Below are 27,613 nucleotides of genomic sequence, written 5' to 3' on the forward strand. Positions count from 1 at the left end.
TATTTTCTTGACTGTCAAAATATCCAGGTTGTCCTATTGCATCTTTTGAGTGAAATTCTTTAGTTTCTGTTTTACATAAGAGAGAGGATTCTGGCCATCTTTGCTGTTCAGACTCTTGCAGTAACATGCTGTCTTAGTTGTCCTTGGATTGGGAAGCAATGTGCCTGGCATCAAAATGCATCCTCTATCATTAACACATAATGTACTTGTCCTTTTTTTTTGCTTTTCCTTTGTTTTTGTTTTTATTGGCGAAATCCTGGTTGAATATTCTGAGTACCATAATCTGACCTATATGGGAATCAAATACAGTGTGGGCATCTTCACCACAAGTTTCTTCACATCATGTCTAAAAGATGAGAGGACCCAACCCATTTAAAAGTACAACTCTGCTTCTTTTCCACTTTAGATTTGTATGTTAATAAAAACGTTAATTCTGAAAGAGTATTTATTATGTATGTGACAGAAAAGCTTTTCAACCTATATATTTTATTTTCTCCCCTGACCCCACCCCAAGACTAACACTGAAGTGATTTCACATCCCCTGGCCTGCCTCTTACCTAATTTGCCAGGATGTTCAACATTAAGGGGAATATTTAAATCCTAGACCATTTGGGGGATATTCAGTAAAGTATTTCCTTTTGGTTCAGAAATTTTGCTTTTTTCTCTTGTCAAAGTATCGATACTTGGGTAGATCTCGTAAAATAGCTGAACATGAGTATCATATCATAGAGAGTTGATAATTTTCAACTTTATAAGGTTTTTTTGTTTTGTTAAAATGTTTTAAAAATAGAACCAAGATTTATTAGTTACTGAGTAGGTTGTTTTCAGAGTTACTGGTTTCTTTTGGGGTCAGGACAGGGCCAGAGGGACACCCCCAGTCCACTCTGCCTTCTCCCACATGTAGGCTTTCTCATTCCATCCTCTTTTTTCATTAGTTTTTTGCCTGGCGCTTTTCCTTTAGCCAAAAGATATTTCTCTGGCACTAGCTGTAATGGTTAGAGCAACTGCGGATGCCAATTATAAAAAGGAAAGGGAACCGATTTGGCTAGGGAACGGATGAGCAAATTAGATGTTGTATGTTGGTGACTTTGTTTATCCAGGTAAGTGATCACATGTCTAAATTATTTGGGCACATTTCTTTTTAGGTTACCTGTTCAGAAGCCCATGTTTTTAGTTCAGAAGAACTAAAAAATTTTAGTTTGTTTTTTTTTCTCCTTTGAATCTAACTTCCTTTTTTAGTTTATATTTTCTCATGAAGTAAAGGAAAAATAAGTTCACCAAATATAAAATGGATAGTGTTCAGTTTAAAATTTTAAAGTTATTAGAGTTCAACATTACCAGTGATAACTTTGTCCTTTTGCCCAAATAAAGAATTTCTTTTGTTTAATGAATTTTGAACTTCTAATGTAGAGTGGTAAAGAAAAGGGAATAGGAAATAGTATAAGAAGTTGAAAGCTTAAACAGCATGTAGATAAATACATAATAAATTAGACAAGTTATTGAAAGCTGAACCTTTGTATTACTATATAATGAATTTTTAAGTGAAATATTCAGTAAGAATTAGGTGATATGATATGATTTTGATTAACCTTTCTGCAGGGTTAAAGTGAGGAGTTTGAAAAAGTATCCGAGCAGTTGTGTTGGCAGTGTAATCTTTGCAGCTTTGAAGTAATAACATTGTCTTGACTACTCTCTCTTAAAATAGTAATTTTTTATTAATGAAATAGTGTATAGATGATACAGCTGTTTAAAATTTGTAAAGAATTTTAATCCTCATTATAACATCAGGACCTGATTTTAGTTTTTGAGGGTTTTTTTTGAGCAGTTCTAATGATTTGTAAGGACTGATAGTTTTGAACTTTATTGTTTCTTAAGGGTCTTCCACAAAACAAGAACAAATATGACTTATTTTAAAAATACCATAAAACTCATTTTCTCTCATAATTACCATATGAGTCCTTTGGGCCATTTTATAAATCTAAGAAAAATTAAGGGTTTTAGTGATCCTATTTTTTTCTGTATTTTGTAACATTTTGCTATTTCATCATCCTTGGAATTGATTCATCATTATTCATCAGTTATTCCCAACAGTGTTTAAAAAGACTAAAAATAGGGGCTTCCCTGGTGGCACAGTGGTTAAGAATCCACCTGCCAACACAGGGGACACGGGTTCGAGCCCTGGTCCAGGAAGATCCCACATGCAGCGGAGCAGCTAAGCCTGTGTGCCACAACTACTGAGCCCACGTGCCACAACTACTGAGCCCACGGGCGCGCCTAGAGCCCGTGCTCCGCAGCAAGAGAAGCTACCGCCATGAGAAGCCCAGGCACCGCAACAAAGAGTAAACCCCGCTCGCCGCAACTAGAGAAAGCCCGTGCGCAGCAATGAAGACCCAATGCAGCCAATAAATAAATAAATTTATTTATTTATTTTAAAAAAAGACTAAAGTAATAAGACTAATGGAATTGCCTAGAAGGAGGCTGTAACAGTGACTGTTGCGTCATCCTTTTGTTTGCTTATTGTATTGCCCAAAGAATTGCATTATCTTTCAAGAAGGTATGAAAGAATGCTACAGATAGTATTTTTGTAGTCTGATTTTAGATTTCAGTGAACATAATTGAAAAAATCAGAAGTTTTCACCTTAATGACAAAGAGCAGTAAAGTGACAGAGGAACACATTTCACAAATATTAGATGAATCCGAAGATGAATGCAAAGAGACAGGCAGCGTTGTAGACTCTGATGACAGTGAAATTGGTTCTGTAAGTCTCAGGTTGAGTCTTCAAATGGTATAGCCTTGAATTTTCTCAAACTCAAGAACAATCTATTTCTAAAGACAAAAAGGAAATGTGTCATTGGCATCCAGTTAGTCATTCAACAGGAAGGATTTCCTAACTCAGAATTTTGTAATAAGAATCTGGACCGCTGGTTTTACTAAACGGCCATGTGACAGTGTTCTTTCATCTTGTGTAATGTTTGTGGATCAGCATTTATGCAGTATGGTTTGTAAAGGGACAAATGCTGAAGGCAGAATTGTATATGAAAGTGATTGGAAGGAAGTGGACGGTGTAGAAATGAAGAGCTTAGCTGCTCCCTGGCATGTGGGATCTTCCCGGACCAGGGCTCGAACCCGTGTCCCCTGCACTGGCAGGCAGATTCTCAACCACTGTGCCACCAGGGAAGCCCCGTGATCTATTTTGAGTTAATTTTTGTATATGGTGTGGGGTAAGGGTCTAGGTTCTTTTTGTTTCATTTTGCATATTTTTCAAGCACCACTTGTTGAAAAGACTGGTCCTTTCCCTGTTAAATTACCTCGGCACCTTTGTCAAAGATGAACTGACCGAATGTGCGTGGTCTATTTCTGGACTCTGCTCCATTGTTCTGTATCTCTGTCCTTTAATCAATACCACAGTGTCGTAATTTTATAGCTTCTTGAAATCCAGTAGTGCACGTCCTCAAGCTCTGGTCCTCTTTCTCAGAATTGTTGTGACTTTGCTAGATCTTTTTCATTTCCCTTAAATTTTAGAATCTGCCTGTCCACTTCTATAAAGAAAGCCTTCCAATCCCTTGCCTTTTCATTTGCTGAATAACAGTAGTATGTTTACCAGTATCAGTCCTTAGCAGTCCTGGAATTTTTTATCATTATTATGTTCCTTTATTTTGCAAAGTATTTAATTTGGCCTTTTATATCAGTATTTATAAGTAAGATATTTGCTTTTATATTGCTTTCCCTTTTTTATGATCTCTTTACCAGTTTGGGTATTCAGTGTTATGACAACTTTATAAAATGAATTATGAAAGAATCGCTGTTTTTTGTTTCCCTGAAACAGTTATGTAGTAAAGCAATCAAATATTCCCTAGGAATTTGCAAAACTATTTAAGACCAATCCATCATTTTTAAAGGAGTAATTATATTTTATTATTTTCTATGATTATGGTCGGTTCAAGTTTTCTCTTGTTGTTTTCCTGAATGGATTTCTGTTTTCTTAGGAAGTCATCTATATTATTTACTTTTTTTCAAGTCTAGCGTTATAGGGCTGGGCATAGTGTTCCTTTAAAGCTATTAAAATCTTTCAGATCATTTAGAAGAGCTTTTAAAAAGTTCTAAATGGTTAGGGTTTCATTTTTATTATGTCAAGGAGAGTAACCTATCCTAACCCTACATTTTAAAATTTATTGAGGCTTTTTATTTGGGGCAATATGTAAGATCCGCTTTTGTAAGCAATTCAGGGATACATGACAGGGTACTTTGGCTTATTGTTTTATTATAGTGTCAGATCTCCTGTGTCCTTAATTTATTTTCAGTTTTCTCTTTGTGATTTATTTTCAGGGCAAGTTTATTCGGATCAACTTTGACGTAACTGGCTATATCGTTGGGGCCAACATTGAAACATGTATCCTTTTTCATAATCACATTATTCAAAATAGAGAATGATTTAATTTTCCTGTGGCCTCGTGGCAACCCTCTGTGGTACCTCTCTCATTATCCAGATGATAAAACTTTAGCCCAGAGAGATTGTGACTTGTTCAAATACCTTCAACTTCAGAATATGAACTCCAAAGTGGTATTTTGTTGTTGTTTGTTTTTAACACCAGGTCATGATCTGGTCACATGCCTGGGGGAGTGGAGAGTCCCACTGAGGTGAGGGTACCTGTACATCGACCCAGGAAGTGTTTGTGTGCTGTAAGGACGTTTAGGTGAATACCGATATGTTGAAAACATCTTCAGTTACTGCTGTGTTAGCCCATTTTTTACCATCTACTTCTGACACTAGTGGGATGAGCATGTCCCATCAAAACAAACCTTACGGATGTACAGAGCTGAAGTAGTTTCAGTTAGTGTTAAGCAGACTAAAACTAGAGGCAAAAAAAGTCAAATACACAGACTAGTCTTAAGAAATGTCGCATGCATAGAATGGCCTTGAAGAATGATAGGTATATAAAGAATTGATTTGATTTAAGAGATAATAAATTAGAAATGATTCTGAATGATGATGTGCCAGTTAGGAAAGATACAGGTGACAATACTCTGATACTTGTTAACTACTCTTTAGTGATAGAAATACACTGCTTCTATCCCTCAGGTGAGGGATGAATCAAACTTCTCCTGTTAATTCAGAACTGTGTTTTGCGTCTCTAAGTATGCTCAGAGCCAGAAAACACAGGCAGCACTTGAAAATGACAGGCGAACGGAGCTAGGGTTTCTCCATACCGGGGAGCATCGTTCATGTGAGTGTACTTTTCGCCGGATGTGGAGGATGTGTTTGGGATAGTCTGATTTAAAATCAGGCTGTATGGTACACACATAATTCACTTTGGTGGCCCCTGGGAAGGTTTACTTCCGAGGAGGCAGTCCTCTCCCAAAGCAGTGAAACTGAGACTCTGAGAGTCCAGTGTGGCTTTCAACCCAGAGACACGCTGGGAGCATCAAGGCCCCGTGGACAGAGAACCCAAGCAGGCCCCAGATGTGCGTCCTGCTACCCAGGCGGAGGCGCGGTGTTATGACGTGCAGGCGCTGAGTGGGGGCCTCAAAGGGGTAGGACAGGAGTTACGCACATGTATTTTGGAGTTCAACAAAGTTTTGATTTGTACCTCTACCACTTATTAGCTGGTGTTTTTTTTTTTAAGTTTTTCTACATACAATGCTTTGCATTTTTATTATTTATTTGTTTGTTTATTTGTTTATTTTTGGCTGCGTTGGGTCTTCGTTGCTGCGCGTGGGCTTTCTCTAGTTGCGGTGAGCGGGGGCAACTCCTCGTTGCGGTGTGTGGGCTTCTCATTGCGGTGGCTTCTCTTGCTGCAGAGCACGGGCTCTAGGCGCACGGGCTTCAGTAGTTGTGGCTCATGGGCTCTAGAGCACAGGCTTAGTAGTTGTGGCGCATGGGCTTAGTTGCTCCGCGGTACGTGGGATCTTCCTGGACCAGGGATTGAACCTGTGTCCCCTGCGTTGGCAGGCAGACTCTTAACCACTGCTCCACCAGGGAAGCCCCAGCTGTGTTATTTTGAGTAATTTCTTTGTGCCTTGGTTTCCTTATTTGTGAAGTTGTGATAGTAATTCTGATGTTAAAAGGCTTTTCCTGCCTTCAGTGTCACCCTTAACCTCCTTTGCTCAGACCTTCTGGAAAAATCTCGTGCTGTTCGTCAAGCAAAAGATGAACGTACTTTTCATATCTTTTACCAATTGTTATCTGGAGCAGGAGAACATCTGAAGTGTAAGTTACAAAGTTCTTTACTATTTTATATTCAGTTGAGTATCTTTTTTAATATTAAAAATTTTTTTTGAGAAAGAACAGTTTTGGGAAACAGATTTATACACATACACCAGAATCCTAGCTGGTTAAATTACGAAAATGATGTTGAACTTCCAAGCCATGGGATCAGTACTTTAAGTGGCAAGCATAGGGGTGGTGTTATATTATCTTTTGTACTTTTGTTTCTTTTCTTTTAAAATAATTTTAAATTAGAAGACAAATGATGTGTCTTTATACACATTCCATTTCAAAGTTTATAAATACAAAAGTAAGAGAAAATAAATTTACTTAATAAAATTAACTTGAATAAACATGTGTATTCCTAGATTTACAACCGAATATGCGTTATGCTTCCAGTAGTACTAGAAAGAACCTGTGCGGATTTTTATTGATTTATTTTGTGAATCACAAGTTTAGGGTTGGACAGGGTAAAAAGTAAATTCTGTTCTGGGTCAGAGTTTTGCTGGGTCAGGAGGGAGAGGAGAAGGTACACAACTTTCCAGTTTCTTCTGAGTTTCAAAGTCCGTGCTGCTTCTCGCAAGCAAGCGATACCCAGTAGAAGCTCAATGTGATGTAAATGAGAATTAAGGGATGGGGGCGATCGGGAGAAATCCTCTGCGGCAGAGCCAGTTACACAGAAAGCTAGGAGCACGTGATAACATCTACTGAAGGGATAACGACCTGTTTTACTATTCTGAGTGCTCCTGAGAACGTCCTTCTGCTCTTAAGAACACATCTCTTGAAGGAGTCGGTTGAGTTCTCTCTAACTCATGGACCCTGAAGCGTAGAGTCAGTGGGAGTGTCCGTTATAATACCCTGTCAGACTATTACTGTGTCAGACATCACTCTCAGAGGCAATGTACCACTAAACAGACTGACTTGGAGAAACAGTTTCAAGGCATTGTCTGGGCTCAGCATTTTGCCTGGTCCATATTCACCTTCCATACCCAAGTCTTTATCTAAGCCCATGTGCAGTCTTCACATTGACCTCATAGTGTTTGCTATAAACTCCTTGCTAATATAGGAACATAGGATATGGGTTTGAAAGCTTTCCCTCAAAAGATGCCTAAAATATTTAAATCTGAAAATCAAGCTGCGTTATCTGGAAGATTATCATACCCCAGCTTTCTGATTTCAAATATAATATTATACAAACCGCTGTTCCCCAAGGCCCCTGTTTAGATGTTTGTTGTTTACATCATCGTTGTACAGATAATGGAAAACTGTCTTATGTCTGTGTATTTAACATGAGCATATAAAGAAAGAAGAAGTACGTGGTGGTGATGGGTTGCATGTTCTTCTGCCGTGTGGGTGCAGTTGGAAGGTGGGGATGTGCTTGAGTCTGTTGCTGACTCTTACGTTGTATTCTGTTACGTTTTCTTTCAGCTGATTTGCTCCTTGAAGGATTTAATAACTACAGATTTCTCTCCAATGGCTATATTCCTATTCCGGGACAGCAAGACAAAGATAACTTTCAAGAGACGATGGAAGCAATGCATATAATGGGCTTCTCCCACGAAGAGATTCTGTGTATGTGTGATTTCTCTCATAAGATTCTGATGCTCAATTTTCATAAGACTTATAAATTGGGGGTAAATTACCTGAACTAGAAAATGATTGAGAAGCTAATGGGAACTGCCTGTAATTTTATGAAATCCTGAGATTTGTCTTCCTGAAAAATTTTGTATAGCTAATTTTTAGCACAAAATAAGTTAGAATATGTCTGCTACATTTATATGCAATATCTTAATTAATTCTTTTTATATCAACATAAAGCAATGCTTAAGGTGGTATCTTCAGTGCTACAGTTCGGAAATATTTCTTTCAAAAAGGAGCGAAACACTGATCAAGCTTCCATGCCGGAGAATACAGGTAATTGATGAATACTGATTTTATTTCCGTGGTCTGTTGTGTTCTCCAAAAACATGTTACAACGTAAGCATAAAAGTCCTCCTGAAGTGTTTCCTATGAGACTCCACGTGCCTAGGAGCAAGGGTCACTCTGATTCCATAAAGGAGGGAAGAGAATGGGGTGCAGGGTGAGACGCGGCAGTGGAGACTCTGCCATAGCCATGGGGCGTTAGGACCGGGGGGTGGAAGGGGGCACAGGCTGCAGAGACCACAGGGCTCACCTGAAACGGAGCTGCAGCTGCCAGGTTCTATAGCCAGTTTTCTCCTTGGCAGCAGTATAGGCCCAGGGCTGCCAACTAGAATTGACTTTTCAAAGAAAGCTGGAAACCTAGATTTTAATATGAAATCTTCAAGCTTTTAAATATCGAAAATGGATTGAAATTCACACTGGTCAAGGACAGAAGTTTGTGAACCATAAAATGTTTGCAAGCCTTGTGGGGTCTGCTTCTGAAGGTCTGGAGACAAAAGGAAAACCGAGGAATCAGTGTATTGACTCCAATGCTTGATCACCCGAGGACGTTGTCCTGCCTCACAGGATCCACCGTGGCCAGTGAAGGCTGACACGCATCACAGTCTCTGCCCTGGAAATCAGCCTTCTTTGTTGTAACCAATATGAATTTAGTTCTGTGTAACCCTTTTAAGGGACCTGTCCGTCTCCTGATGCCTCATCACCACCATTTCCTGACAAAGCTTCTGCGCCTCGTCCTAAATCTTTAGATTTCCAGGATCACGAAGTAGATCATTCAGTCAAAGTATCTTGACTGACATTTGGGCCAGCTTCTTCCATGTAGCTTTCACGTGGTTAAGTAAGACTTAAAATCGAGCAGTTTAAGATTTAGAACAAGAAATGTATTAGTGTAAGTTTGCTTGGAAATCTTGACCTAGAGGTAGAAGAGAATCAGGTCACCCTTCTGAAAGACAAGGCAGCCAAGTGTGTTTCTACTTTTTAAAATATAATGTGATAGGTTTCCTACTTGTTATTTTTTTTAACCTTTAAAAAATATTTATTTATTTATTTGACTGCGTTGGGTCTTCGTTGCTGCACACAGGCTTTCTCTAGTTGCAGCGAGCGGGGGCTGCTCTTCATTGTGGTGTGAGGGCTTCTCCTTGCAGTGGCTTCTCTTGTTGTGGAGCACGGGCTCTAGGCGCACAGGCTTCAGTAGTTGTGGCACGTGGGCTCAGTAGTTGTGGCTCACGGGCTCTAGAGTGCAGTCTCCGTAGTTGTGGCACACAGGCTTAGTTGCTTCGCAGCATGTGGGATCTTTCTGGACCAGGGCTCGAACCCGTGTCCCCCGCATTGGCAGGCAGATTCTTGACCAATGCGCCACCAGGGAAGTCCTCTACTTGTTATTTTAAGATAACTTTTAGCTTATAATGGTTGATTTTGTTTTCCTTGTTTTTTTAATGCCCTTGATTTGTTACTTTTTCATACAATTTTATGGACTATGGCATTTGAAAATTTCCCTGAAAATCTGGAAATGTCTCATAATGGCAAGGCTTTCCCTCTCTTTTTGTTTTTTCTCTATTCTTTTCCTTCTTTCTTTTCTTCTTTCTTCTTTCCTTTATCTCTTTCTAACTTTATTTTTCTTTCTTTCCATCCTTCCCTCCTTTTTCCTTTTTTCCTGCTTCATTTACAGAACGACTGTTTTTAAAAAAAAAAAAAAAACAACTAAAATGGCTCCAGTGTCATTGCTTCATTGCTGTTCACTACATCACCAGTAATGAAAGTAAAATAAATCTCTTTCTAATTGTATGAGAAGCTTTAAAAAATTACAACTCTATAAATAATTTTTCTCAAATTATTACCTATATTAGGTCGTGGTGGTTAATTAACACTTGCTGTGTTGCAGTGTGTTAAGAGTTTGTACTTTTTAATTACAGTAAAATTTAAACATGTAATAGGAGAGAGAAGAGTGTAGAGAACGCCCCGCATTGTCGTCACCTGCCGTAGACAGTCACCAGCTCACGGCCTGTTGTGTTTCATTCATACCACCTCTCACTTCCGCTTTTCTGGATTATTTCAAAGCAAGTCCCAGATATTTCATTTGTAAATATTTTAGTCTGATGCTTGACTCAGGATCAAAAAATAAGGGCCTGAAGTGAGCATATACACACTTGGACTTCTTTTAGTATTGGTGATATTTCTTTCTCTTACAGAGTTTTTCAGGTTATCAATATTTAAAATTTTTTTAATTGTGATAAAATTACACATAGCAAAATTTATTTTGACCATTTTTAAAGCGTACAGTTCAGTAATGTATCTTCGCATCATTATGCGATCCGTCTCCAGAATTCATCTTGCAAACTTAAACTCTAAAACAACTCCCCATTTCCCCCTCCCCCAGCCCCTGGCAACCACCATTCTAGTTTGTTTCTATGAATTTGACTAGTCTAGGCACCTCGTAGAAGTGGAATCATTCAGTATTTGTCTTTTGTGACTGGCGTATTTCATCAGGTTATTAATATGTTGTTATACGTTAATTTCCCATGGCATTTTTACATGTTGGTACCAAAGTGGCATTTCTTAAAAAAGACTTATTCTCTACTATTGTCTGTAGTACTAAAAGTAAAATTATCTTTATTAAACATGTGAATCTGTACAGCGCATTCCTCCTTATCCACTCCCCGCCCCATGAATAAGGTAAATATAGCAAATAGCTGTTAACCAGTAGTACCAGAGCACCACAAATTCAAAAGAAAAAGATACATTTAATCACAGAAATTTATCACAAACATAGTAATGAACCAAAAGGAAGAGCACGTTTTGATTATTGGGCTTCGGCTATAAGGCAGTTTGAAACTAGATAGAATCTGAAAAAACAATCACAAACAGACCAAGCGAGAGCTGGGAAATTAGGGTCATTATTGCTGCTTCAAAAACAAAAACCAAAACCAAAAAAAGACTGCCAGATCTAACCACCTCTCTGCAGGAGAACAGAGGCCGGAGGCACATGTAAAATGACCACGGGGTGCAATCAGGGTGAATGGTTCCGTTTCCAGTGATGCTGAAACATTTACGTGCGCCTCCCTGGAGTTGCCTTCAGAGCGATATTGGCAAATTACTACCTTTTAGATTGAATATGACTCTTTTTAAAAAAGCATAAATGGCAAATAAGAGGATAATAAGGCTTAGAAGTAGAAAATGTGATGCAATTATAAGGGAACTTGTTTTCCTGGTAGAGGAAAGTAAGCCAAGGTATACCCACACTCTAAAGTCTATTTTTTCGCTGCTAAAATGATGTTTATCGTGATGAAGCACGAGAGTGTAGGCAATTTCCTTTTGCTTCTTTGTGTTTTTCAACTTCCCATTCAATACGTGCACACGAGCACACACGTGTAGGTTAACTAAAAGGAGACAGGACGTAGGGGTTGAGGAGGGCAGCTGGTAAAAGCTGGCGAGAAGAGTCACAAAGCAAAGGAAGTGCTCGCTGAGGCACGGCCTGCCCTGCCCACCCAGGGAGCTGCTAGGTTGCCAACAGTTCACCTGGATCACAGCGGGGTAGGACGCAGTGCGTCTTTGAGAAGGAACTTGGTTATGCTTCTAACGTGATTTAAAATGTACTTACCCTTATAGAATTTTATTGTTATTTTAACACTTAAACATTTATTGTAATGATTGGAACACTTGTTGGACCTTAGTGACATTAGACAGTGAACTTCTGCTGAGGTGGGTTCCCTAATGCTGGTGAGAATCAACAGTAACAAAATTAGCAGCTTTTTAGCCGAGGAATCAAATAATTTTAATAACCTTTAGGTTTCTTGCCTACTAGGATATTATTAGGATCACTGTATGGGCATGATTAGTTGTCTTGGTAACATGATTTAAACTATTTTAAACACCGTTTTTCTCATTCTGTGCATTATCCATGGGTTCTAAGACTTAGTAACTTGCATTAAGTTACCCAGAATAAGTCATTGCTGACTCATCTTCTCTTATATAGCCTAAGGATGAGCATTATTCATTTGAAAGGAGGACGGTAGTTGTCATCAGACCTAAAACTTGCCCAACCTTATGCCTTATATTTAATTTCTTAATACAATTTGATAACTACTCAGGTGTTTCCAGTGTTGACTGAATATATTGTGACTAAATCATAAGTAGAAGCCTAGTATTTAGGAGACCTTTTACCCTCTAGTTGCCCAGAAACTCTGCCATCTTCTGGGCATGAATGTGATGGAGTTCACTCGGGCTATTCTCACCCCCCGGATCAAGGTCGGCCGAGACTACGTGCAGAAAGCACAGACCAAAGAACAAGTAAGTTTCACGTCAGTTGCTGTCACACTTTTGTTTGAATGATGACCGTGGCCATTAGACCTTCTGATGGGCATGTAACAAACCGAATCAGCAGAACCTCTATTATATGGATGTTTCTTGGTACTAATTGAGTACCTTCTCTCAGAACGTTTTTAGAGGTGACTTGTAAAAAAAAAGGAAATCTGAAATATCACCGTGAGTTTTCCCCAGGTAGATGGATCATACATGTTCCCCAGGGCATGTACCTCAGGGTCCTGCCCAACAGGGGGGGTGCCCTGCTTGCTCCCTTGTCCCTGTTGGGGGGAGGGGAGACAGCGCCAAGAATGCAGGCGTCAGATTCACCCGTTTCCTGGTGGACTCTGGGCAGATGCGCTGCCTAGAACCCCAGGGGCAGAGGGAAGAGTTTATTTTTACTGGGCATCTCCATCCATTTCCTACATTGATTATCTCCAGTGTACATTTAATTGTACTAATACCCTCTGTTGATGTATAAAATTCAGAGAGGATTAAGCAGTCAGTGCTCTTTTAGGGTTTTGGGGGCGCTGTAGCTCATTAAACTCCCTCCATCAAACAGCTGTTAGTGTTTTGTTGAGATTATTTCTGGAATAAAAGGTTGATGTTGTCTAATTACAGGCAGATTTTGCAGTAGAAGCTTTGGCAAAAGCTACCTATGAACGGCTCTTCCGCTGGCTCGTACACCGCATCAATAAAGCCCTGGATAGGACCAAACGGCAAGGGGCGTCTTTCATTGGAATCCTGGATATCGCTGGATTTGAGATTTTTGAGGTATATCTTTCTCCCTCCTGCTTTTCCTTCCTTCTGTGTACTCTTTTAACAAATAACACTTAAGGCTCCCTCTGTACCAGCTGCAGTGCCAGCCACCAGGGATATGATGGTAGATAAGTAGGTACAGTCCCTGCCATTCTATTGATAGTAGAGAGTCAAACATTGAGTGACAGAAACCCAAAATTCTCAGAATTTTGGATAATGAAGTGAGGGGGGGCGCTGTGATAGAAGGAATTTGCGGGGGCCCACTGTGGAAGATGTGTCTGCAGCAGTAAGAGTGGAGCACGAGAAGCCCCCGGCCTCAGGAAGAAGCCCCAGCATAATGAGAGTAGGTCCAGTGGTCCTGTATGGGAGAGAATTTGTCAGATGTGAGAAACTGCTAGAAAGCCAGTGGGACTAGATGTAGCTGACCAGAGGGGCAGAGGAGCTGGAGACATGGAGTGGGAGGTAGAAAAGCAGAAGCAGGGAGCCAGTGGAGGATGGCGTTGCCGTAGCCTGGCGGCCAGATGGCACTGGCTTGAGCGGGAGTCAGGAGCAGCTGTGTGAGATCAAGAGATGAGGAAACATAGTGGACTCTGTTCTGAAGATACACCCACAGGATTTGGTGGTGCACCTCAATGTATTTCACTACTAATCTGACTAGATTTCTCCAAACACTCACCATCAATCCATCAAAGGTGTGTCGTCACATACCTGCTGTGGTTTTGCTAAACGTTGATAAAATTTTGGTCTCCTAAAAATGTGTATCTTTATCTCTCCTTTGATAGACACTATATAGCAAGGCACAAATACTGAATTAAATACTTCTTGGGATCAGTGTGCTGCTTTGACCAGTTGGATACTGAATTGTCCTATTTTAAAATGAACCCCTTTGGACCATATAAGTCTGTCCTCATAAAATCTGAACTATTACTGGTATAAGCAGTTTTATCCCCCAAACTGCCACTGCCACTATAAAAGATTGCTTTAATATGTTTTTTGTTTTTTAATTTATTTATTTTTGGCTGCGTCGGTTCTTCGTTGCTGTGCGCCGGCTTTCTTTAGTTGCGGCGAGCGGGGGCCCCTCTTTGTTGTGGTGCACAGGCTTCCCATTACAGTGGCTTCTTTTGTTGTGGAGCCACGGGCTCTAGGTGAGCGGGCTTCAGTAGTTGTGGCTCGAGGGCTCTAGAGCTCAGGCTCAGTAGTTGTGGCGCACGGGCTTAGTTGCTCCGCGGCATGTGGGATCTTCCCGGACCAGGGCCCGAACCCGTGTCCCCTGCCTTGGCAGGCAGATTCTTAACCACTGCACCACCAGGGAAGCCCCAAGATTGCTTTAATATGTATTGATTTGTGAATAACTGAAAAAACCATGAAAGGTGGCTGCGTGCAAATTGCATGTCTGTTGCCTTCCTGTATATAAACAATCAGAAGATACAGTGAAAGGAGAGACCCCCACTTCCAGCTGCCAACAAGAACAGATGAAATACCTAAGAAGAAATGGGCAAGATTTAGTTGACAACTTTACAGTGCAACTGTGAAAAAATGAAAGACTTAAAGAAATGTAAAAATATAGCTTGTTCTTGGGTGAGAAAATTCAGCATTGTAAAGGTGTAAATCTTCCCCAAATTCATCTTTTTTTTTAAATATGTTTTTAACATCAAGAAAGAAGAGCATAGATTTTATCTTATTTATTTATCTATTTATTTTTGGCTGCATTGGGTCTTTGTTGCTGTGCTTGGGCTTTCTCTAGTTGCAGTGACCAGGGGCTACTTACTCTTTGTTGCGGTGCACAGGCTTCTCATTGCGGTGGCTTCTCCTGTTGTGGAGCACGGACTCTAGGCACACGGGCTTCAGTAGTTGTGGCACGCGGGCTCAGTAGTTGTGGCGCATGGGCTTAGTTGCTCTGCAGCATGTGGGATCTTCCCAGACCAGGGCTTGAACCCGTGTCCCCTGCATTGGCAGGCCGATTCTTAACCACTGTGCCACCAGGGAATTCCCCCAAATTTATCTTTAAAGTGAACGTACTTGTTTAAAACCTATTTCAAGGGGTAGAGGAGGACTAGGCAACCTGCTTCTAAAACTAATTTGAAAAATAAGTTAATTAAAGTATAGACAGTAAAATTCTGAAAAAGAAATGAAAAGAGGATATTAAGAGATAAAAAATTATAAAGCTGTATGGTTTTGACATACGAATATACACAGACAGTAAAAAAAAAAAGGAAAACGTTTTAGACGCTAAAAATGCAGGATTGTTTAGTGAGTGTTATTTGTCACGGAAAAGAATGGAAAATGTCCACTGTTAGGAGATGTATGCTCACCGTAGGAGATTGGGTTGATTAATTATATATATTCATGCAATAGAGATCTATGCACCCATTATAAAGAATGAGGTGGCATTATATTACAGACTCCAAGATGCGTTAAGTTTTTTTAAAAATCAGGGTCACACACATTTATGAGTGCACAGACTATTTCTGGAAGGATCACAAGAAATAGGTGACAGTGGTTGCTTACAGGAGAGCAAGTGGGTGACTGGAGTGAGACTTCTCAGTGCAACTCTCTGTACATTTCTAATTTTATACCATGTGTTACCAATTTAAAAATCGATTATTTTAAAATACAGTTGGTAGCTTAAATATGAAGACAAGTAGAAATCCATTAAAGAAAAATACCATCACATGTAGTAGCTCAGGCTAAATGGAGCACTAAGATCTCATGATCTTAAGGCAGAGCAAAATCCATTCACATAAGCGTAACCGAGCACCATCGGGCGGTCTGCAGGTGTTGATGTGGGTCACTAGAAATACGGCGTTGAACACGGCAGACTCTGCCCTGGCCCTCCTAGCGTGACCTTGTTCTAAGACGCTGAGTGTGACACCTCCCAGGGAAGATTGGAATGGCTTTTTCAGACTATAAATCTATTCTTTGGGGCTTGATTAAACCTTCCCTAATTAAAGATCACTTTATAATGAAAGAGGTTGTTTATGGGCCCATGGTACTTGTGTGGACAGCATGGAAGCAGAAGAAAAGGCTGAGTACTTCTCATATAAGGCGACTGCTTTAAGAAAATCATCCCTGTTACTTCATCCATCCATGTTTCATCCCATCAGCAGCACAGTAGAGAAATGGGCAGATTTCACAGAGAGGGAAAGAGAAATGTCTGTAACAGATGAAAAGGTTATTATTTGTTTCTACTGTTGTTTTCCTTAACTCACTCTGGAGCCGGTGGCCTAAGTAAGGAGCAGAGGAGGCCGCAGCCCATCTGTCCTCTGGTTCCTCAAAGCTCATGGAGACCTGCTTGCCTCCTTGGCCTCTGGCCTTCCCAAGTCTCTTTGTTTCTCTTCTTTTTCTCACTTTCTTTCTCATTTATTCATTTCTCTTCATTAACCATTCGCTAATCAAAATGGTTTTATTTGTAGATACTCAGCACACTAAGTATCATTTTCTCATTTTAGCTTCACAGTAATGTGATATGTGGGGGGGGGTGTGTGTGTGTGAGAGTGTGAGAGAGAGAGAGAGACAGAGATTAAGAGAGAGAGACTCCCCTCGGTTTAGTCACTGTCATCTCATGGACTCAGTAGGGTAGTCAAGACCTCATGAATAACTCTTCGAGAACTTTCTGAGAACTAGCTGACTCATTGTCCCTCCCCCACCCCCACCCCCCGTTTGGAACATGGCTCTCCTGCACCTGCAGCTGAACTCCTTCGAGCAGCTGTGCATCAACTACACCAACGAGAAGCTGCAGCAGCTCTTCAACCACACCATGTTCATCCTGGAGCAGGAGGAGTACCAGCGCGAGGGCATCGAGTGGAACTTCATCGACTTCGGGCTGGACCTGCAGCCGTGCATTGACCTCATCGAGAGACCCGTAAGATCCTCTCCCCGCCCTCTGGCTCTCAGCTCCTGCGCAGGCGGTGCCTTGAGTTTTTTCTCGCCATCAACTGAGACGGGAATTATCCTGTCTCACGGGTTCTAAGATAATTTTCTAGTCTAAATTTCCTAGGAAAGGGATGCCCATTTGAAAAGTGAGTAGCATGCCAGTAAGACCCTTCTTGAGCTGTCCTTTCTCACGGCCGTGTCCTGTCCTCGCGTGGGGCCGTGCACAGGCCAACGTGGGCCTTCGCTGCCCGCAGGTGCCACGGTGGTGGCGGCAGCTGCCTTCCCTCCAGCGCTCGGCACGTGTCAAGGGCGTGGGGCTCTCCTGGGCACACGTCCGAGGTGATAAAGGGGCACCGTGTCTAGCTGGGAATAAGACAGGTCTTGCACATCCATTTTGGGGGGTAACTAAAGCTTAGCCTCATAAGTACAAAGATGCTTTTTTATAAGGTTTTTCAAAACCTTGTAAGAGTTTATAATCATAGGGAATTTAACTATAGCATGTAGAATGATGCAGCATCATGACTCCATTGTGGGTCCTTTCAAAATGGAGAGTGAGGACAACTTTTTCCAGAAGAAAAATACCTAAAACGACTCTGTCGGGGCACCTGCCTGTCCTGGGCATCTGCCCTCATCTCTCACAAACCCGGGCTCCGCCTGGCTTCTTACAGTACTCTGACCACGAGACAAAACATGGTCTCCCAAACTTAAAGCTCTTTAGAAATCCCCAGTGAAAAGGAAAAGGGATGAGAGATCTTGACATTGAAAGATGAAGTAGGAAAAATGAAAAGGAGACAAAATTGTGGATCTTCTGAATCATGCTGTCACTTAGTCCTTTAGAAAAGATTGAATTATATTTGGCTCCTTTTTCAGAATTTAGAAATATTTTCATTGAAACAGATTAAAAGCGTAAAAATTATGGCAGAAAGATGGGTGTTTCACTTATCTTAATCTAGAACTTCATTTCTCAAAGATGTCAGACGAGTGGGGTAAATTGGGTTAAATGCCGTCCTGGACCCTGGGATCACCTAAGCCTAGTGGCCTTTGATTATAGTGTTCTTTCAGCAGCTCTGAACCCTGCAAATCCTTTCAGGTAGAGGGGCCACAAACTAAACAGCCAGGGAGTAAGGGTCTCAGTCCTGGGCTCCCAGAGCGGGGAGGATTCTCTCCGCTGCTTCTACCTGCTCTGTTCTGTTAACCTCTGCCTTCCTGTGACCACATTATTACACTGTTTCATTCATGTTTAACTAGAACCTCCAGTTACTTTTTAAGCAATATTTGCGCAGAGCCAGCTCTTCTGCAGTAAACGTAAAGGCCTTGTGGGTTGAGGAAAACTGGTCTGAAGAGATTTATTCCAAAAGCTGGTTTCATCCTTGTGCCCTAGAATTGGTACGCTCAGTCTTGTATCAGAAACTTGCCATATTTGCAGTATGGCAATAAACGATGACCCCCGAAGCACTATAAAATAGGCCGTCATTAAATATTTCGCTTAGCTTTCACGTGTACCCCACTTTCCTCCAAAAAAGAAGTCGTTCCATTGATTTCCGAGCTCCCAGAGAATGGCAAGCTCTGGGCATTTTTTTTTAATTTGAGACATAATTCACTATCCTAAAATTCACCCTTTTAAAGTATGTAATTCAGTGAATTTCAGCATATTCACAGAGTTGTACAACCATTACCACTGTCTAATTCCACGTTTTCATCATCCCAGAGGGAAACGTCCTACCCTTGGCAGTCACTCCTGTTCCCCTCCCCCAGCCCCTGGGCCACTAATCTATCTTATGTCTCCGTGTCTTTAAGTCTCTAAGGCTTTTTTCAGTGAACTAGTTGAGTGAAATGAAGGCTCTATTTTATTTGTTGATAAAACAAACCAATGAAGTAATTGATAAATTACTTCATCACCTTCCATATATTCTACTTAACAATAGTTTTAAATATTTCACCAAGTGTGAAGTGCTCGTTTTACTTAATCATCACTTAAATAGAAACTTAAATTGACTAGGGTATAAAATGTCTGAAGCATTCCAGCTAGTTGAGGGTTTATAACAATTGACCCAGCCGGTCATTGAATATAAAGATCCCGTTTTGTCTCTACACCTTTCAGTTCCTTTCTGGTGTCTTTTATTTGCTACTTTTGGGGGAGTTATCTACTTGGAATTAGTTCTTTATAAGTTTGTGAGATACAGTACTCATCCATTTTCTTACCAGTACCTGTTGAGCAGTTTGAGATCTCAGTGTCTGCATGATAGTTACGATTTGCCATTACCTGCTACCCTAGCAGTTTGATTTGCACAGATCTTCACGAAGCTCTAACTGTTTTGGGATTTAAGCTGCCACACCCAGTGGAAAACATCCTTGTATGTACAGTGACGTGCAAAACGTGTCAGTTCTTCTTGCCTCTGTTATCAGGCTAACCCTCCTGGCGTGCTGGCCCTTTTGGATGAAGAGTGCTGGTTCCCTAAAGCCACAGATAAGACCTTTGTTGAAAAACTAGTTCAAGAGCAAGGGTCCCACTCCAAGTTTCAGAAACCTCGTCAACTGAAAGACAAAGCTGACTTTTGCATTATACATTATGCGGGGAAGGTAAGAGTGAAAGAACTCCATTAAAAGTGCTGTGTTTGAGATTTTGCTGCATTTGATGAAGGTTGTAACAAACGTGCTGATATACACTTACAAACCCTTGAATATAGTACATATTACAAATGCACTTCCTTCGAGACAACCCATTTTTTGGGGATTGTTCTATGAACTTATTTGGGGGGTGGAACGGGGGAAGTACAGAGAAAGTTTTGTTGCAGGGCCAAGCGAGGAGAACGGGTGGCTCGTGCGCAAAACCCCTGAGCCCCCGAGAGTTTGGGGGAAAGGTTTTTTTTTTTTGCGGTACGCGGGCCTCTCACTGCTGTGGCCTCTCCCGTTGCGGAGCACAGGCTCCGGACGCGCAGGCTCAGAAGCCTTGGCTCACGGGCCCAGCCGCTCCGCGGCATGTGGGATCTTCCCGAGCCGGGGCACGAACCCGTGTCCCCTGCATCGGCAGGCAGACTCCCAACCACTGCGCCACCAGGGAAGCCCCTGGGGGAAAGGTTTTTATAGGTAAAATTTGGGGTGAGGGCTGCAGCGTGTGTGACTTTCTTCTGATTGGTTGTTGGGGAGGGAACAGGGCGGGGCTCTGGGAATCTTGGGTTGAGGGCTGCAGGGTGTGTGACTTTCTTCTGATTGGTTGTTGGGGAGGGAACAGGGCGGGGCTCTGGGAATCTTGGGTTGAGGGCTGCAGCGTGTGTGACTTTCTTCTGATTGGTTGTTGGGGAGGGAACAGGGCGGGGCTCCGGGAATCTTGGGTTGAGCCTGCAGTTGCCATCCTCCACCTGGGTGGGGGGGTCCTGTGAACGTTTTAGGTGAAGGCTGGAAATGTCTCTTGTTTTTGTCTTTTCCCTCTTGCCACACCCGGCTCTGGCCCGGCAGGTGGACTATAAGGCGGACGAGTGGCTGATGAAGAATATGGACCCCCTGAATGACAACGTGGCCACCCTCCTGCATCAGTCTTCCGACAGATTTGTGGCAGAGCTCTGGAAGGATGGTGAGAATGTGCTTGCGTTTGTAATCAAACTTGGCCGAATCTTTTACAGTTAAGGCTTATATATGGTTCTTTTACTTATAGACGTGTGTAGACTTTTTTACTTTAAAGCTGTTTATTTTCCCTAGAGCAGGGCTGCCGTTGTATCGGAATTTACCCACTTTAAGAAAACTTGGGTAATAAGACATCTGCCTTCTTGGTCAGGTGCTGTAGGAACGTTCTAGTAGCAGAGCCACCCTGGCCCCAGTGCAGTTGTAATCCAAGGGTGTTGGGATACAAAACCTGAGAGGCCTTGTGCATCTTCCCTGTGTCGTGTCCAGGTCAGCCGAGCTGCGTCCTCCCCCAGTGCCCTACCCTCCACACACACGCGAAGTGGCTGGTGACTAAACTCAGACCATCTGCACATAGATCAGTTGTTTTTATTTCCGTCAGTCCCCGTAGTTCTTCGGTTTACGTGAACCTCAGGTGAAGGTTTTGGTGATCTTATCATAGACTAGAGATTTTGCTGGTACGAGAAGAACAAAGCAGCTTGTGTCTGTACGTGTAGTGGGACCAGCATCTTCTGGCTTTTAGCTCTCTCTACGCTTGCGTCCTGGTTGTCCCCACCGCTTCACTTGGCCTCAGGTCATGCAGTACCTTAGTTTAGCTCTGGATCTGCCCCTGCCTAGGCTTTGACCCTGAGGCCAGGCCTGTCAGTTACCTGGCTGGCTTCTTTCTCTATAAGCATCTCAAGACCTTGCCATCTAGCTGTCTCCTCAGGTAGAGAGAAAGAAACCCAGAAGGCAGATCAGAGGGCTTAGGGCAATCAGGACAAAAGGAAAGAGACGGAAAGAGAAGAGCCACCACAGAGAAAGTGAGCAGGGGGATGATGACCCTACCAAAGACAGCCTAGTCGAGGTCACGTACATCGGCTCCAACAAGTGCGAGGGAGCCTGCAGGGGTGGGCAGACCACACACATACACGCACGTGTCCTGGGGAGAGATCGTGTACGTGAGACTGTGTACAGGGAGGGGCTGGGGGAAGGGTTAGGTTTCCAGCAAGTAAAACAGAAGCTTTTAATCACTGTCCCATTGGATGGAGGTCTTCACCTGGCTGCTGCGTGCTCGCTGTCACCTGTGGTGACCTGGTCAGCCTAGGGGGGCCCGTGAGGACTGAGGCGAGAGCAGGACCCTAAGGTGGTGTCTGCGGTGCCCACGCGGCTGAGGGACTCTTGGCCCTGTTCTGGGAAGTGTGAGAGTGGGTCTGAGAAATGGATCTAGCGTGGAAAAAGGGACCCTGAGCTCTGGTGGCCACCGGGTCCACAGGGCTGGGAAGAGCAGCACAGGTCAGTGGGAAAGGTGCACAGGAAACGTCACAAAAAGAGGAGGAAGGAGTAATGCTGCCCATCAGAAATGCTGTGTTCAATCTGATGGCTGAGTGTCGCCGACCCCTGAGATGAATGCCACGGGGACAGCTGAGCGGGGACTGCCTTGTTCCTGGGGTGCTAAGGTCAGATGTCATGACGGATGAGGCAGTTTTCCTTGTCCTTGAAAAATAATACTTTGTTGAAGAAACAAAGAAAGCCAGCGTTTCCTGAGCACGTGCTAAGGGCCGGGCAGTCTCCCAGCACCCACTGACGAACATTCACATCCTGTTGGGGCCTTAACCACGGAGGGTGAGTAGGTTTCTGTGAACCCACTCATCTAGGGGTGGATGGCATTTCTAGGAGTGATGTTGGTGTGGAAGAAGCGGGGGTGAAGCCGGTAGAAGGAACGATCACAGGGCAGAAGTGGAAAATCCCAGCTCGGGGTGAGTGTCCCGTTGGGGCGTTAGGGCAGGGCTGGGGCCAGGAGGCAGAGTGAGCAGGAAGTGAGGCCGGAGCACGGAGTAAGGCGGTGGCCAGTCTCAGGTGAACTTGACTTCATTGACTAGATGGCATCAGTGGTTTTACGGGCCAGGGCAGGGGCACAGTGTGAACTTGGAGAAGCAAAGCGGGCAGTGCTTTGTTGGATGGATCGGGTTGAAAGACCCCGGAAGCGGGGAGTTCAGCGCGAGGTGACCGTGGAAGGAAAGCCAAGGAGAAGAGGAACAGAGGAAACTAGCATTTTACCGCTAAAGTCTCAAAAACAGATTTTCTCTCTTCATTTTGCATGAGAAGAGAAGCAGGTGTTTGGGGAATCACGACAGCAGGTCCCGGGCTTACACACTGGTTCTGACATTGCGAGCCACTTTTGACTCTTGTCTTTTCACTTCTTAACCAAAAACAATATTGTGGGGAACACCTTTGGAGCCCCTGACCTGTTCCTGTGAGCCTGCACGTCCAGCCACGCTGGACAAGCTCACCGCCCACGCTTGTCAGCAGTGAGGTGGATTCGGGAACCACAACCGGCGTGTTCCCTGCCGCCCAGGGCCTTCTTCCAGATGGAAACTCAGGACACGCACACAGGCGGGAACGGGACCGAGGCGCCTCTGCCTCGGCTTCCTCCTTCCAGGCTCCTTTAACTCACCGTCCAGGTACGGCAGGGCCTCTGGCAGCAGCGGGTCAGAAGTGCCAGGAGTGTGAGATCCGGCAGGTGAGGGTGGAGATGGGGGCTGCAGCTGCAGCGATGATATGATGCACATTCCGTGTCACAGGTGCGGGTGACGTGTCTCACAGGTAGGACCCCATCTGCAGAGCCCTTACCTGCCCTTCTGTGCTTTTCATGGACTAGCTACAGACAGGTTACTCACTTGATGGCACAAGCTCTGAGAGGAAAGGCGTGTGGCCTGCGGGGCCCTGCCGTCCTGGCTCAAGCCCTGTCCACCTGTCCTTGGCCCACAGCTCAGGCCCTGCCGGGGCCCTCACCTTTCTCCACGTGGCCAGCTTGGGAGCACGTGTGGCCACTTTTGTCCAAATGGGCTGAGCGGAAATCCTCTCCCCATTGTGACCTGGCCGTGCCGGCATCCACTCCGGTCTCATCCTGTGTGTTTGCTCTCCTGGTATCGCTTCTCTTGGTGGGAAGCCCTGCCATCCGTCAGCTCAGGTGGACGGTTACTCAGTTTAATCTGAGTGACAGGCTCTCAGAGGTGGCCCACCATCGGAGGGACGGGCAGGCGGAGCCTAATGCCAGGCTCCTCCGATTTCGAGGACCGCGTGTCGCACGCGTGAGGTCAGCGGCAGGCTCAGGACTTTGAAGAGGGTCGTAGGGTGGAGAACTCGCCATGCTCACTCTGGATGTAGAGATGTCTTGGGAGAAGGGGAGCTTCTTCCCTAGGAAAAGAAAGTAGTCCTGGAAAAGCGTGTGATTATTTTCTCCTGTTACAGCCACGTCAGCGCAGAGGCAGAACATGACAGGTTGACTGAATGTATGAGTTATATGATGCGTGGATATAGTTTGCCTGTGAAGGTGCAATGCCTTGAGTGTAAAGCATTTCATGTTAAAATAAACTTTGTGTTAGAGTTTCCTCCAGGCCAAACCAGGAGAAATAAGATTTATTGGTGGCAGCCCTGCCCTAGAGATTCATAGTGCCCTACTTTTTTGCTGAAAGATGTTTTGCGATCTCTCTACCAGCTGCACACGGATTTCTTGCCACTTCTGGGGGCTAACGTACAAGGAAGAAAAGACCTAAAAATTACATTTTCATGTAAATGTATTTCCTATGATGTTTTCATGAGTAACGGTATGATCAATAGGTATCATCTTAGTTATGGTTTGAAGTTGCTTTAACATTTTGTACAATAGAACTTGCTACAATAGAATTTTGTTTTCCTTAGTGGTAGTTACCTATTCGTAGTTTGTATTTGAAGTAAATTATATTTCCAAAATCTGGATGGGAAATAAAATTACACAGCAGTGTGAATTTTTGACAGTAAATGCCACTAATATTTACCTTTTCCAGAGTAGTCTAACTTGCTGCAGTCTTGTCCTAATTTGCTAATTGGAGGATAATTTTATGAAAGACAACGCAAATAGTACCTTATTACTCTTAAATTTCATCCTGCGTTTACATGGGGGTAACCATTTGACATTAATATGATATAATGCTCACACCTGGAGTTGGGAATGATTCCGCTGTATACATTTATTTTATACAGAACTTTGTCCAGATGTGCAAATTCTCTAAACAGTAATGTTTGCATGGGGTCTGCCCTGGACTAGCTGCTCTTGTAGCCCGATTGCAAAGTTGACTTGTGATGTCGAATGTCTTTCACACTAACTGAAGTGTTTGTGTATTTGCCCTTCTGTCCTCCTGTTTTTGCTGTTTCTCTGCTTTAGAGATTCAGAATATTCAGAGAGCTTCTTTCTATGACAGTGTTTCTGGTCTTCATGAGCCACCAGGTGAATGGATAAAGCCTGTAGGTCTTCCAAACACAAGGGGTTTCAGCCCAGAGGAAGAACTTGCGGGGTGGGGGGCCTGGCAGGGTGGCCTGGGAGGACGGGGGCTTGGTTTCTGGGTTTTTGTTTTTGTTTTGCTCATAGACCTGCATGAACCTTCATTTCATGCTCAGCTTTATTTATCCTTCAAGGCAACTGTCTGAGCGCATAAACAATTCAGTCGCTACTGCCCACACATTGCTTCTTTTATGCGTAGCCCGTAAGCACCGCAGAGCAAAAGGTCTGTCGCTACCTTTTCCAGTAGTGCCGTTTGATACACAGTCCTCTAAGGGAATTGTTAGGAATCGATGTGCCCAGTAATAATATCTCCTTTGTCTTTGAGTTACCGTTAAATTTTCAACTCTAAGGAACTCCAAGGAGGAGTAGGGTTTTTTTTTCTTTTTTCAAGTCATTAACATTTTGTGAACAAATAATTACATAATTATCTCACGTATGTTGGTCTCATCATTATGCCTTTTATTTGGAATTTATGTGCATATCTGGCTACTTGCCCTTTTGAACTGAAAGCCATGGAACTATCTACAAGGCTTGATATGTGCACGTTGATACGAAGAGTGGAGTGTTAGAACCTGTACCTTGAACGTGAAATTGACTTTCACACATTTGAGCCTTATGGTTTGAATCCTTAGCCCTGTTTAAAATACAGCCTAACCTGTAAATCGACTGTACTTTAAAAATAGATAGATAGACAGATGGAAGGAAGGAAAGAATACAGCCCAGCCATGGCGAAGAGGCCCTCCAAAAGCCTAGTATAAATGAAGATCACCTGACCTTCCAATTGTTTAGTGAAATTGTCAAGCAGTAAAAACTCCAAGGTAAAGTCAAATTCATCTTATAAAATTTCCTTCATGATTTTTGGAACCTAATGCTGAGACCCAAACCCATCTCAAAAGTGTTTTAAAAATATGTTAAAGAAACATACCCATTTTGATCCAAGATTCCTGGGGTCAGTTCTGGCTCACGTACTGTTAAAGGAGCTGCAAGCAGGGGGGCGGAGGGAGGGGGAGACGAGGCCGAAGGCTGCTCCGTGAGCTGGGATGACTACTCCACAGGAGAAATCTTCAAGGTCAGTCATCTTTGGCCTTGGGGGTACTGAGAGAGTTGAGGAAGTGGGGAGAGAAAGAGCTAGGTGGTGGTTTGAAGCTTATGGTCTGCCTGGGACTTACGCTTTGTTGAAAGGTCGGCGCTCGATCTTTTGGACTTTCTCCCAAAGTAGAGCTCTCTCTTTAAATTCATTCCTCCAACTCTTGGATTTCTAACCGTTTAAGAGACTTCCAGCCCGTGGGCCCCCATCACTCCCCCGCTCCTGGCGCCAGACGGCGCACCGTGAAGTCTGGGGGTGGGTGTCCCACACCCAGCAGCTAGGGGCACAGCCTCGCCCAGCCCCTCCCACCATGGCCTTCCCCCTCCTGCAGCACAGATGCTCTTTCCTGTGGGGCCGTGATCTTCGGGGTCTGTGGACCAGGTGCTTTTCTGTACCTGCAGGATCAGGTACAGGGCCACCCTAGACAAAGCCATTCCCTGAGGGAGCCGGCTCCCTCCTCCCGTCCGCTTGCCTGGGCACTGGAAACGTGCCTGGTCCGTCTCTCTCATGAGGTGGCCTCTGATTGAGTCAGCCGGCTGACCCGACTGTCGGGCTCTCAGTCTCTCCCCACCCCGGAGGGCCTTCCATCCACCATGGCCCCAGGTGGTCTTCGAAGTTGTAGGTAGTATTGATATTTCTCCAGCAGAAATGTTCTCCTCGACATGTGCTCATGGATTCAAACCCCAGGGAGGGGTAACGGGTTTTAAATGAAAACATGGGCTTTGGTATTTTCAGTGATTTCTCAGAAGACGGTGGATGAAGGGGTTCCTCAGGATCAAATCGTGATGGCCTTTGACACACTGAGGTGGGCGGTGCCTCTCAATGAGATGACAGAGAGCTACCGCGGGCCCTGTGCTTCTAAGTAGAGCCATAAGGTTAGGAAAACAGCATTAGAAGAATGTGCAGGCTTTTGAGGAGAAAGATGAGAGATGGGGGTAAAGAGAGGTTTCCAGAACCATCAAAGAGCAAGTGCAGGAGAGAAAGGAACAGGAATTCCTAGAGGCAGAATAAGGAGGTCATGCAAGTTTCTGCTGTAAACCAAAGGACTGTTTTCTTCCAAATATATGTTGAAACTCTAGACTCCTGGGATAAACTAGTAATGGAGGATGCAACGAATTAGCAAAGCGGGTTCCTAACCTCAAAGTGGTAGGCGGGGTTTTTAGACTAAAAGGGCCTGTGACGATAGGGGTGGTAGTTTGTGGCTTTGGTCCTGATGCGAACTGTGTCGGAGGGACGGTTGTGTGTAATCTGCCCTGATGCTAGCGGACACCTGCCGTGTCCTTCACAGGGTAGTAAGTACCCTTAGGTTCTCTGACCCCCCACGAGCGCTGGACGGCAGCTGATGGGTCTGGAAGGGTGACCACCAGAGACATTGTGAGAAGTACAGGAAGCAAGTTTTCGTTGTCGATAGAGAACTCCCGCCTCCCTTTTCAATCTCTCGTAGAAGCAGCGCTTGAAACGTGGTGACAGCAATTCACTTGGGGCTGGGAATCAGCAGGGAGATCTCGGTCCCGGTCTGCGGGAGGGCTGCCCCACTGGGGTCTCCCT

At 43.6% G+C, this 27,613-nt stretch overlaps 1 protein-coding gene across 7 annotated transcripts in view; it reads left to right on the plus strand.

Annotated features, from left to right (window-relative positions):
- MYH10 (myosin heavy chain 10) overlaps positions 1 to 27,613 on the plus strand; it is a 134,233-nt gene that overhangs the window by 65,393 nt on the left and 41,227 nt on the right. For 5 of the 7 annotated variants that reach the window (XM_067717129.1, XM_067717130.1, XM_067717131.1 and 2 more), the window contains 10 exons: positions 4,328 to 4,391; positions 6,111 to 6,209; positions 7,635 to 7,778; positions 8,025 to 8,120; positions 12,295 to 12,413; positions 13,047 to 13,199; positions 16,873 to 17,046; positions 19,464 to 19,637; positions 20,514 to 20,628; positions 24,862 to 24,924. In XM_067717129.1, the coding sequence (XP_067573230.1) occupies positions 4,328 to 4,391; positions 6,111 to 6,209; positions 7,635 to 7,778; positions 8,025 to 8,120; positions 12,295 to 12,413; positions 13,047 to 13,199; positions 16,873 to 17,046; positions 19,464 to 19,637; positions 20,514 to 20,628; positions 24,862 to 24,924 (1,201 nt within the window). The remainder of the gene's footprint in view (positions 1 to 4,327; positions 4,392 to 6,110; positions 6,210 to 7,634; positions 7,779 to 8,024; positions 8,121 to 12,294; positions 12,414 to 13,046; positions 13,200 to 16,872; positions 17,047 to 19,463; positions 19,638 to 20,513; positions 20,629 to 24,861; positions 24,925 to 27,613) is intronic. The other 2 variants (XM_067717134.1, XM_067717135.1) reach the window with 1 other exon arrangement.

The sequence above is a fragment of the Pseudorca crassidens genome, chromosome 19, assembly GCF_039906515.1.
Source record: "Pseudorca crassidens isolate mPseCra1 chromosome 19, mPseCra1.hap1, whole genome shotgun sequence".
Taxonomy (NCBI): Eukaryota; Metazoa; Chordata; class Mammalia; order Artiodactyla; family Delphinidae; genus Pseudorca; species Pseudorca crassidens.